Genomic DNA, 11,504 nt, shown 5'->3' on the forward strand with positions numbered 1-11,504 from the left:
GCCCCCACTCACCCTAGACCACCCCTGCTGGCCACTGATTGGTTGAGGCTCTGGGCACCACGGAAGGAAAGAAAAGAGGGAGGGAGGGAGGAGAAACAAGAGGGAAGGAGGGAGGGAGGAGAGGAAGGGTGGGGGCGAAGGAGGGAGGGGGAGAGGAAGGGGAATGTCGATGAAACGGTTGATGGCAAAATGATGATGAAATGTACGATGATGGACATATGATGGTCGGAAATGATGCGCGATGAGATGGTCGATGATGATAAACATGATGAACATTGTCAATGATGATGATGATGGCAATGAAACGATGATGGATAAAACAAAATAATGAAACGTGATGATGATGAGCATGGTTTGCGATGGGAATGATGATGATGAAAATGGAATGATGATGTCCATGAAATGGCAATGATGGGACGGATGATGATGGTGGTACGGACGGATGATGAAATGATGATATTTGTCGGAATGATGATGATGATGATGACATACGGTACGATGATGAAAATGATGATGAATGGAATGAAATGATGATGATGATGATGATGATGATGATGATGATGATGATGAATGAAACGATGATGATAATGGAATGATATTGAGAAAACACAGGCTGATGGTCAATGATGATGTGACAAACGGATGCAATGATGACGAACTGAGGATGGCGCCAATGATGAATGAATGATGGAATGATTGGCGAGAAATGAAACCAACAGCACAGGTCGAAATATACGGTAAAATAATGAGCGACAGCAAAATGATGCAATGGAATGAGAGTGAAATGCCATGATCCAATGATGATGATGATGGCGATGATGACACGACGAATGAAACCACGTGATGATGTGCCGATGATGACATTAATGCCATGATGGCGTTCTCTGGCGATGATGATGATGATGCGATGATGAACGATGATCCGATGATGATGATGATGATGTGATGTGCATCTGCGGATACCAACGCAATGGAAATTTCATTTACCGGTCGATCCGATCCCGGGCTGGGTGGCCATGGGCAGATGGACACGGAGGGGACTCGGATTCCATCTCAGGGACTCACAAGGACTGAGCTGCCAGGGAGAATGCACGGGCAGAGAGGTAGGGGAGCAGCCGCACCGGGTCCTCCTGCGACCACCTGTGGGCCCTGTGCTCCCCACACCCTCACCCAGATCACTGAGGGCTGAACCAGATGTGAGCCGGCACTAATGAGCCCTGTCCACTGGTCAATAATTGGCTGAGGCTCTGGCCACCAGTGACAGATGGAACCAGGGACAATGGGGCCGACAGAGAGGCCCCTCACCCAGGGTTTGGGTGACCCAGGCACCCTGAGCCAGGCTGGTGGGGACAGGGGGTGCCCAGCAGATACAGGGCTACCCACTCCAAGCTCACATGCCTGGCAGCTTCCCAGGGACACCCATGTCCGTCACCTCCAGCTGCAGTCTCGGGGCCCCTCCCCGGGGATGGGAGGTGGGTGGGGGTTGCTGGGGGAGTGGGAGGGGCCTGTGCTGGGCGCGACTACTCCAGCAGAAGGAAGAATGAGGCTTTCTGTGTAGGACGAAATGATGGCCCCAGAATCATCTCAGGGTGAGCCCTGCCCTGGATGGGGGACGACGGTGCGGCCAGCTTGCCCATAAACTTGTTCAAGCGATTTATGAGGCTTGGTCAGCATGGGTCGGGGCGGGCCAAGGCGGAACTGTGGCCTCTAATTGGAACAGGGAAAGGAGGACGTCCTTGTGTTAATAACAACCTTCACCACCAACGCTCCCCTTGAGCTCCAAGTCCGCTGAGTCACTGGGGTTTCTGTCCAGTTGGACATCAAACCCCTCCAGGTGACAAGGACCCCCGTGCGTCTCACACGGGCACCTCCAGGAGGTGTAGACCAAGTAGTAAGAGGGTCGAAGATGTTTCCTCGTGGACGGCGAGCCCGGCGTCTCCCACCACTGCTGGGAGGAGGCCGAAGTTCCCAGGCACCTGAGAACTGAGAACTGCAGGGAGGAACCTCTGCCCCGGGGCAGCTGGAAACCAGTACAAGGTCACGTAGGCTGTGGCTCATAAACCCACTGGATCTTCTCAGTGGCCACGTGGTGCCAGCCCCAGACAGTTGCCTCCTTGGTGGGGGGTCTTCAGAGTCCTTCCTGCTTCTTCTGGCTCTGCCCACATGGCGGACAATCTTCAGCCCAGTGAGACACCGAGCAGCTAGGACAGAAGCGCCTGCCTAGCCAGTGGCCGGGCCTTGAGCCGGGCCTTGCCCCTGAGGTTCTCGGCTCCAACAGCAAACCCAGATATGACGGTGATGGAGCCAGCCTCGCCCCGGGTGTCCAAGCATCCTGATGGTAACTGGGGCAAGACCACCCTGCCTGCAAATTGCTTCTCCCAAATAGACAAACAGCAACGTAGTGGGCTTCACAGGGCCTGCTCTGCCGGGCACGTGGCACCCCGGCCACGATCATCTGAGTTACCAGGATGGGTCAGGCCACCAGACCCAGGGCCAAGGGCACCACTGCTCCCAGGCTCAGCAGGGAGAGAAAACATTTAGGGAAAAAGGACCTGGCCAGTGCTGCCTGTGCCCCGGCTTTCCCAGCTGTGTACTTGTGGGTATGCCCTTGTCTCCTGCAAAGCGGGGACTGGCAGGGTCATGGAGGGACCGAGAAGAGCTGGAAACAGGTGGAAAGTCCCAGACCTAATGCGGAGGCTGGGGAAGCAGCTGGGCCGGGGAGGGCGGAGACAGGGGCCTGTGTGTTTTTGCAGGACGTGCACAAGGGTAAGAGGCTGTGCCTCGGACGCTGTGACTGTGCCTTGTGACAGTAACAGGGGAGGGAGGAACGGAGAAGCCCCACAACACCCCGCCAGGAGCTCAGCAGCCCAGGCTTAGTGGGTCTGTCTCCTCCTCTGTCCTGCCTGCAGATGCCCAAGACCCCAGCCCACCCAGGGCCACCTCAACGTGTCTCTGTGCCTGACCCAAGAGCCCTCCCCACCCAGCATTGCCACCGCCTCCCACTGTGGCCACTGGCAGAGCCAGAATCTAGGAAGCGTCAGAGCCCGTTCCTCCCGGCTCAGCTCAGGCGACACCGAGGCACTTCCAGCCACACCTGAGAACCGAGGATGCAGACCATCTGTGACGGCTGCGGGCTGGAACCCCAAGACACAGCAGCCAGCCAGGGAATGCTCTCCCCAAGACGTGAGACTCGAAACCTTAGCAATCCCTGCAGCTGATGGTGGATCTGGGCTGTGCAGAGCCAGGGTCTGTGAGACAACACAGCAGGCTCGGTCGTCCCAGCCTTGGTGGCCCTTCCCAGGCCGAGACCACCTCTGCAAGGTAGAGGGGGCTCAGCCAGGGGCTGTGGGCAGAGGTTTCAGCCAGTGGGGGCACATACCATCCCTGAGTGGCACTCTGTCGCCCTCCTGGGTAAACCTGGTGTCCATCTGGGGCCGTCTCTGGCGGCATCGGCTGATGTTGAGCTATTGCTCTGCAGGGCATGTGACGGAGGGGGCCCTTGCCCCTCTGCAGGGCCAGGACAGAGCCACCCAGATCCTGTCCCAGGGCTTCAAAGGGCCAGCCTTGTGGACAGCCACACCTCTGCCAGGACCCCCGGCTGTGCAGGTCAGCAGGGATGGGCCCACTTGTATCTCCCAGGACTGGTGCCTGTGGTCTCCCAGTTCAGCGTGGGGGGAGCTCTTCCCGTGCAGGGTGGTCCTTCTGTTGTGAGTGTGGCCGCACCGTAGAACCGGAAAGGCATCGGAGGACAACTCACCTTGCAGCCTGGGACCTGCCTGGAAGACGGCGTTCGAGGGAGGCACCCTCTGCCCGTGCACGCTATCAAACAGGAACAGGGTCGGGATGGTGCCTGCCCCTGTCCCAGGACACTCTCCCCGTCCCCCAGCACTGACCAGGCCTCAGGTGACCTTCAGCAGGACCTGCAGGGTGACCTTGATGTGGGCAGGGAGGACCTCCAGGGCCTGGCTCAGCAGGTTGCGAAGGAGGCCACAGGGCCCCAGGCCATGCCCATGGGTCAGTGCCTCCGTCCACACTTACCGCCGCGGGGAGCCTGGAGGTCTCTGAGACAACTGCAAGCAAGCTGTGGGGTGGCTGCCACAGTTTCCAGAGAAATGGAGATTTAAAAGCCACAACCGCCCTGGCATGCATTTGACTCAGTTTCCCTCTAGGGGGGTGCCCTCTAGGAAAATCTTTCAATAATCAAGTTTTTATTGACTCCCGCCCAGAGATCAGTGGTGCCCACAAAACCACGTATCAACAAGACACATCTACACCACACATCAACGAGTGTACAATGCGTGTCTACACCACCCATCTATCCCATGCGTCTATACCTTGTGTTTACACCACTTACCTGTGCCACGTGCCTAGACTGCCCATCTACAACATGTGTCTACACCACCGTGGGTTTAATGCCTGCTGCTGGGTCAGCAGGGCAGGCAGGACACACAGAGGGGGCCACCAGCAGGAGCCGAGGGGCTCCAGGAGGGGAGTGACCCCGGGAGGCGTCCTCTGGGAGAACTTTGGGAGACCAAGCTGGGCTGCAGGGTGATTGTGGATATGACAGGAGAGAGGGAATAAACCTCATATTCTCCAAGGCCACCTCCACCCTCCTCAGGAAAAAAGTGAAGCTGGTTCCCAGGTTGGATCCCCTCCCACTTTCTCCCCAAGCAGAAGACCAAGGTGGGGGTCTGAGTGCCGGGCACGCACTGTTGTGGGTCCTCTCATAGTCCGGAGCTGCTGCCCTTGGCCTGGCCCAGTGCCTCCTTCCTGGTTGTGTTCAGACCTTGACCCTTAATGGCCTGGTCATCTCTGAGCGTTCCTCTGTGGCTGTGGCCTGACTGTGTGGCAGCTCGTAGACACAGAGAGGTGTCACAGGCTGCAATCCAGGCTGCCCGTGTGAAACCAGTGGACCATATCTTCGGGGCTGTTGGGGTTCCCAACTCTGTGGCCGCTGGACTTTGTTGTGTGCCGGCACTTCAGAGTCTGCAGAGAGCAGAGATGTATTCCAGCAGCCAGCAGCCCAGAGGGCTTTGAATAGGGTCCACCCAGTGGGCCAGACAGCCGGGACTAATGGGATGGAGGGAGGAGAAATCCCTGAGAGCTTCCTGGAGGAGTCACTATTCAAAAGCACGTTCTAAGTGCCTGTTGGGACAGAATTGCTTACAACACCCCTCCAACCTGGTGCTTGGTTCTCCCCCTTAGCACAGGGAAGTGTTGTCACCCCAGAGGTTGCAGCTCAGAGAAGCTGGTTTTCTGGGGTGCACCCAGGTTGGGCTGCTTCTCTCCACTCTAAAGCTAAGTCTCTGCCTCAGCCCACAGGCTTGTCCAGCACCACCCTAGGATGCGCTTGCCTCCCTCTCTTGAGCTCCTCACCCTGTGGGGGATGGGGGACTCAGAGCCCCGCCCCCAGGGCCGCTGAGGCTCAGGACAATCGTTGCCTTGGCTGGATTGTTACCTAGGAGGCAGCCCCCTAGAAGAGGCCTCAGCAGGCGGGGGCCCCCTGAAGGGAGAGCAGACCTGAGCCTGAGAATGGAGGGCTCCCTGGTGCGGTGCTAGCCCTGCCTTGAGACACCCCGAGAGCCGTGGGATCCCCTATTGCATCACAAAGTGGCCCTGGTGGGCTGGTCTTTATTTTGATGAGGCTGAGAAGGGAAGGCTGCGGGCATGTTTAATCCGCACGCGTTAGACTCCCCCGCTGTGATTTTCGACAATGGCTCGGGGCTCTGCAAAGCGGGCCTGTCCGGGGAGTTTGGACCCCGGCATATCGTCAGCTCCATCGTGGGGCACCTGAAATTTCAGGCGCCCTCAGCAGGGGCCAACCAGAAGAAGTACTTTGTGGGGGAGGAGGCCCTGTACAAGCTCGAGGCCCTGCAGCTGCACTCCCCCATCGAGCGTGGCCTGATCACAGGGTGGGATGACATGGAGAGACTCTGGAAGCATCTCTTTGAGTGGGAGCTGGGTGTGAAACCCAGCGACCAGCCTCTGCTCGCGACGGAACCCTCCCTGAACCCCAGGGAGAACCGAGAGAAGATGGCGGAAGTCATGTTTGAGAACTTTGGCGTGCCCGCTTTCTACCTGTCGGACCAGGCGGTGCTGGCTCTCTACGCCTCGGCCTGCGTCACGGGCCTGGTGGTGGACAGTGGGGATGGGGTCACCTGCACTGTCCCCATCTTTGAGGGTTACTCCCTGCCCCACGCAGTCACCAAGCTCCACGTGGCGGGCAGGGACATCACGGAGCTCCTCACGCAGCTGCTCCTGGCCAGCGGCCACACCTTCTCCTGCGAGCTGGACAAGGGCCTGGTGGATGACATCAAAAAAAAGCTGTGCTACGTGGCCTTGGAGCCCGAGAAGGAGCTTTCCCGGAGGCCGGAGGAGGTCCTGAGGGAGTACAAGCTGCCCGACGGGAACATCATCAGCCTCGGGGACCCGCTGTACCAGGCGCCCGAGGCCCTGTTCACGCCCCAGCAGCTGGGCTGCCAGAGCCCCGGGCTCTCGCATATGGTCTCCAGCAGCATCACCAAGTGTGATGCCGACATCCAGAAGATCCTCTTTGGGGAGATCGTGCTGTCGGGGGGCACTACCCTGTTCCACGGGCTGGATGACCGGCTTCTCAAGGAGCTGGAGCAGCTGGCCTCCAAGGACACTCCCATCAAGATCACGGCTCCCCCCGACCGGTGGTTCTCCACCTGGATTGGAGCCTCCATCGTCACCTCTCTGAGTAGCTTCAAGCAGATGTGGGTCACCGCCGCAGACTTCAAGGAGTTTGGGAGCTCCGTAGTGCAGAGAAGATGCTTCTGAAGGCCGCTTCTCGCGGGGCACAGTGGGGGGTGAACCTGAGCCCCAGCTTTGGGAGGATGTTCAATAAAGGACAAATACGGGAGCACCTGTGGCCGTCTCCACTCAGTTCCTTCTTGGGGGCGGCAGAGTCATTTCTGGCCCTGGTGGTGAATCTGTGAAGTGGCTTGGTCCACACCCACTCCCCTTTGCTTCCTCCCAAGACAGCCCAGGCTGAGTCCAACTATTCCATCTGCAGTTTGTAGGAAAGTAGGGCCCTGGACCTCAGGCAGGTAGGGCACTGAAGTCTGCATTCTAAACAAGGGTCTTAGGTGGGCCGAGAGAGTCGGCAGGGAGGGTGGGGACTAGTGGGTGCGCCTGGTTCTGAGGGCTCAGCAAGAAACCCCTACTCATGTGGGCCCTTAGCTAGCATGCCAGGGCCTGGGCTCTGCTCGTGAGAGGCCGGGCGGCTGAACAGGGTGGAGGTGTCGTTCTCAGCAGATAGGAACAGACAGGAACAGAAGTCACTGTTTGCTTAGGGCCCTCTAAACTCAGGGGTCCTGCTCCCAAAGGAAGTACAAAGAATCAACACTTCTGCTTAGTGAGTGTGATTCTTCTGTTTGTTTTTACTTTCAAGGATGTTTATAGCATCGTTGTTTGGGGGCAGAATGCTGGAAACAGAGTTAATGGCCATCACCAACGTTAACAGTTGAGTAAATTATGCATGGAGGGAATTTTTCCACATTGATGTGGTGGAATTAACCCAAAATATTATTGGGAGAGAAGTGGAAAATACAGATAACTCTTTATACATGGTCCTTCCCTTGGTTTTTTGGAAAAGAAACAGCGCCCCTTCCCCACGTCTTTGCCTGTGTCTGCAGCTTTGTATGGACCCATGCCTGTGTTCTATGTGGTTACCAAGTGCACGCACTGTGGGTTCCAGCATGTCGCAGGGGGAAGAGGGAGGGAGAGGCAATGCAGGCGGAAAAAAGAAAGGGAAAAAAAGGGCTCAAGAAATTCAGCCTGAATGAAACAAACCCATTTACCTGAAATGCGTATGTCTTTCAATCTTTACAAGGTGTATCTTTTTCCATCATTTCACTTTCAACTGACCTACGCTGTGTCGGAAGTGAGCACGGGGCTGGTCTGAAGACAGTGTATAGCTGGGTCATTTTCTCATCCACCCTACCAGTCTCTGCCTTTTGATTGGTGTATTTGGTCCATTTACCTGGTAGCCCATCGATATGCAGAATCTCAAGTCTGCCATCTGATCACTCTCTGCTGTGTCTTCTGCTTCTCATTCCTGTTTCTCTTTTCTTACCACCCTCTGGGTTACTGGAACATGTTTCAGGATTGTGTGTTGATTTATTCAGCATGTTTAGAGTACCTTACTTTTGTAGGTTTCTTAGTGGTCACCCTGGGTATTACGCCGTATATGCGGGGATGTATATGACGTCACGAGCTACAGGCATTGACGTGGTACCACTAGAGGGAAACGTGAAACCTTCTTCTGTCCAGGACCCTTCTCCCCTCACCTCTAAAACACAGTTGTCTTGTCTGCTGTGCGTGCACTGAACGCAACACCAGAGGGGTCTGAAATTTTTCCTTCAACCATCAAAAATGATTTAAGAAGCTCATCATATTGAATCTATTGACCCCTAATCTGGGGTTCTTTTGTCCTGTCTGAAGCCCAAGACTCATTTTGCTGTTATTCCTCCTGTGTTTAGAGAGCTTCCTGCAGCCATTCTGCAAGGAAAGGACACTGGCAACAGAATCTTTGCCTTCCTTCAACTGAGGTGACTTAATTTCTGCCTCATCCCTGAAGGCTGTGTCCACTGCACGTGAAATCTGCAGGTCACAGTTTCCTTTCAGCTCTCGGGCTCCCCAGCCGCCTGGTTTCAGATCAGGCATCCTCTGTTATTTGCTGGTTTCAGATCAGGCATCTTCTGTCACTTGCTGGGCTCCCCAGGTCAAGGGTCAGGTCTCTGTGGCTGCTTCAGAGTTTTCACTGTCTCTAGATTTCACAAGTTTAATTTTCATGCGTCTTGGGGTGGATTTCTTTGGGCTTATCCCTTCACCTTTTCCCACCTCATGAATGCTGGGGGTTCACCTCCCTGCAGGGAGCCCACTGACCCTAAGGGTCAGGCTGAAGTGGTGGCGATGAGACTGGCTCACACCACCTGGCTCAGCCTCACTGCTGCTGCTGGGGGTGGTGGGGTGGGGTGGGGTGGGGGGTGGAGGGAGGTGGGGATAGGATGGGGGTGAGATGGGTAGGGAAGGGGATGGAGTGGGGTGAGGTGTGGGGGTAATGTGGGGGTGGGATGGGGTGGGAGTGAGGTGGGGGTAGGGTGTTAGATCAATTCCCCACTCTTCCCACTGAAACGCGAAGGTGGGGTGAGGTGTTTTCATCGGTGTTGGGCTGGACTAAGGCAGGTATTTCCAAAAAGCTATTCTTCTGGGTCACCCTGCTCCCAGTGGGAACAGGCTTTACTGGGAACTTTTTGTGTCTGTGCCTGTTGGAGATTTGGGTCGGAGGCTTCTGAGCACCCTATTAGGTATGTGTGGGAGACAGTCAGGAAGCCTGGGAGCCCCAGTCCCAAGGTCCCTGGGCGGCCTGCCCGCCTTCTACCTCCCGGTCTTTCTATGTGTGTTTGCTGTGTTACATCCAGCCTTTTAAGGGAGGACCTGGGAGGAATGGGGTCCTTGAATGAGGTTTTTATCTCTTTCCATAGAACCTGAAAGTTACAAGGAAATGTAGTGAGGTCTTCTGGCCTCCACCATCGAAGTCCTTCCTGTCAGGGTCACTCCAGTCTACAGGTGAGAATGTCAAGGCTCAGAACCTATGACTTTCTAAGGCCACACGGGGAGTTGAGAGCAGAGCTCAGTCCAGAGTCGCAGACCATGGCTCTTTCTTCTTTGTATACTCCTTCTAGACCCTTCTCCACTCTAGATGGTCCCCACGTTACTAATAAACTGCACCATAAATAAAACAGAACTAAAAGAAAACTTCCTTTTTCTATTCAAGATACCCTGCTTCTCTTCTTATGGTGGCTTCTGCTACTGTTGCTGTTGCTATGGTGGTAGGAATGTGATGGCTGCGGTGATGATGGCAGTGATGGTGGTGGTGGTGGTGATAATGGTGATGGTGGTGATGATGGTAATGATGATGATGGTGACGGTGATAATGATGGTAATGACATGGTGGTGGTGATCACGATGATGGTGAGGATGGTGGTGGTGATGACGGCAATGGTGATGATGATGGTGATGGTGATGATGATGGTAATGACATGTTGTGGTGATCATTAAATAAAATGCATGCAATAATATATTATGTCCCATGCTCATGTCATGTCATGTCATGTCATGTCACCATGTCATGTAATGCGTAATAAATGCATGTCATATCATGGTAATGTCATGTAAATATAATATCTGCTCATGTATGTGTCATCTCAAAAGTAAGTAAGTAATAAGTAATAAGTAATAATGTGTCGTAATATTATGTAATAAAATTAATGTAATAGTAATAAAATGCATAATAATGTATCTATAGTAATAATAAAGTAATAAACTGCTCTACTTATAAGTAAGCAAAAAAATAATAATAAAGTGAATAAATAGTAAAATATTAATAAAATTACTAATGACAGTGATGGTGACAATAGTAATGACGATGATGATGGTGGTAATGGTGGTGATGATGACCACAATCAAGATGACTGTGGTGATAATGGTGGTGAAAATAGTGATGGTGGTTTTCTGACCTCTAGTTCTTCAGAACTATGTTCTTCCTGGGGCACTGCAGTGAATAGATGGTAAGCAGTCCCCCAGGGCCCTGATGGAGTTTCTAGAAAGAGCATTGTAACCCAGCTGGCTTTTAACTGTGGCTTCCTTGAGAGGGGTGGAAGGTCCAGAGCATGTCAAGCAGATGAGGCTGCTGCTAGCAAGGGAGGAGAATTGGGAGGAACTGTGAGGTCAACCTTTGCATCTGAGACTTGACCCTGCTTCAGCCTGGAGGTGTTCAAAGTGAAGGGCCAAGGCCAGGGGATGGGCTGGGCTAAGCCCTGGAGGAGGAGAGAGAAGCCTCCCTCTGGCTTTGAACTGTTTGACCTTGCCTAGCAGGCATCCACGGGAGCTGGCTTGAGCCCGCTTCCCTATCTGGAACATACATATTCCCATGCCCAGACTCTGTCAGAGGACTCCACGAGCCCCAGTCAGCTCTTTGCTTTGGTCCTAAGCAAGATCTTTCTGTGAAGTGCCATTTGGATGCTGCCCTCTGGGAGCTCTGCTGGAGGGGTTTCTGTTTCAAAACTTGCTGGCAGAAGAGAGGACATGGAGCAGAGCCCAGAGAGCATGAGGCCTGGTTCTTTCTGAGACTGGCCCTGTAGCGACACTGCTGGGGTCCAGAAGCTGTCGGCTCCTGCCCCTTGCCCAGGGGGCATCTCAAGGTGTGGGCTCCTGCCCCTTGCCCAGGGGGCATCTCAAGCTGTGGGCTCCTGCCCCTTGCCCAGGGGGCATCTCAGAAGTGACTGCTGTGTCTGCAGGTGGAGGATGATCAGGGATACCCCATGCTTAGTGCCCCTGCCTCCATCATCTCCTCCACCGACTTCCAGTCCTGGCTTCCATTATGGACCCTCAGAAACAGGTTGCACAGGAGCCCAGGAGCCTCATCTATGGCAGTGATTAGACACAAAAAGTGCCACTCTAGGTGACGATCAGGCCAG

The 11,504-nt window shown here is 54.6% G+C and overlaps 1 protein-coding gene across 1 annotated transcript; it reads left to right on the forward strand.

Moving 5' to 3' along the window:
* Window positions 1–5,460: 5,460 nt before the first annotated feature.
* ACTRT2 (actin related protein T2) lies at window positions 5,461–6,888 on the forward strand. The gene has a single exon (XM_003891004.4). It carries the CDS (start codon window positions 5,668–5,670, stop codon window positions 6,799–6,801), a length of 1,134 nt encoding a protein of 377 aa, XP_003891053.3. The 5' UTR covers window positions 5,461–5,667; the 3' UTR covers window positions 6,802–6,888.
* The last annotated feature ends 4,616 nt before the right edge of the window (window positions 6,889–11,504 follow it).

Source organism: Papio anubis, chromosome 1 (genome assembly GCF_008728515.1).
Source record: "Papio anubis isolate 15944 chromosome 1, Panubis1.0, whole genome shotgun sequence".
In the NCBI taxonomy this organism is placed as follows: domain Eukaryota; kingdom Metazoa; phylum Chordata; class Mammalia; order Primates; family Cercopithecidae; genus Papio; species Papio anubis.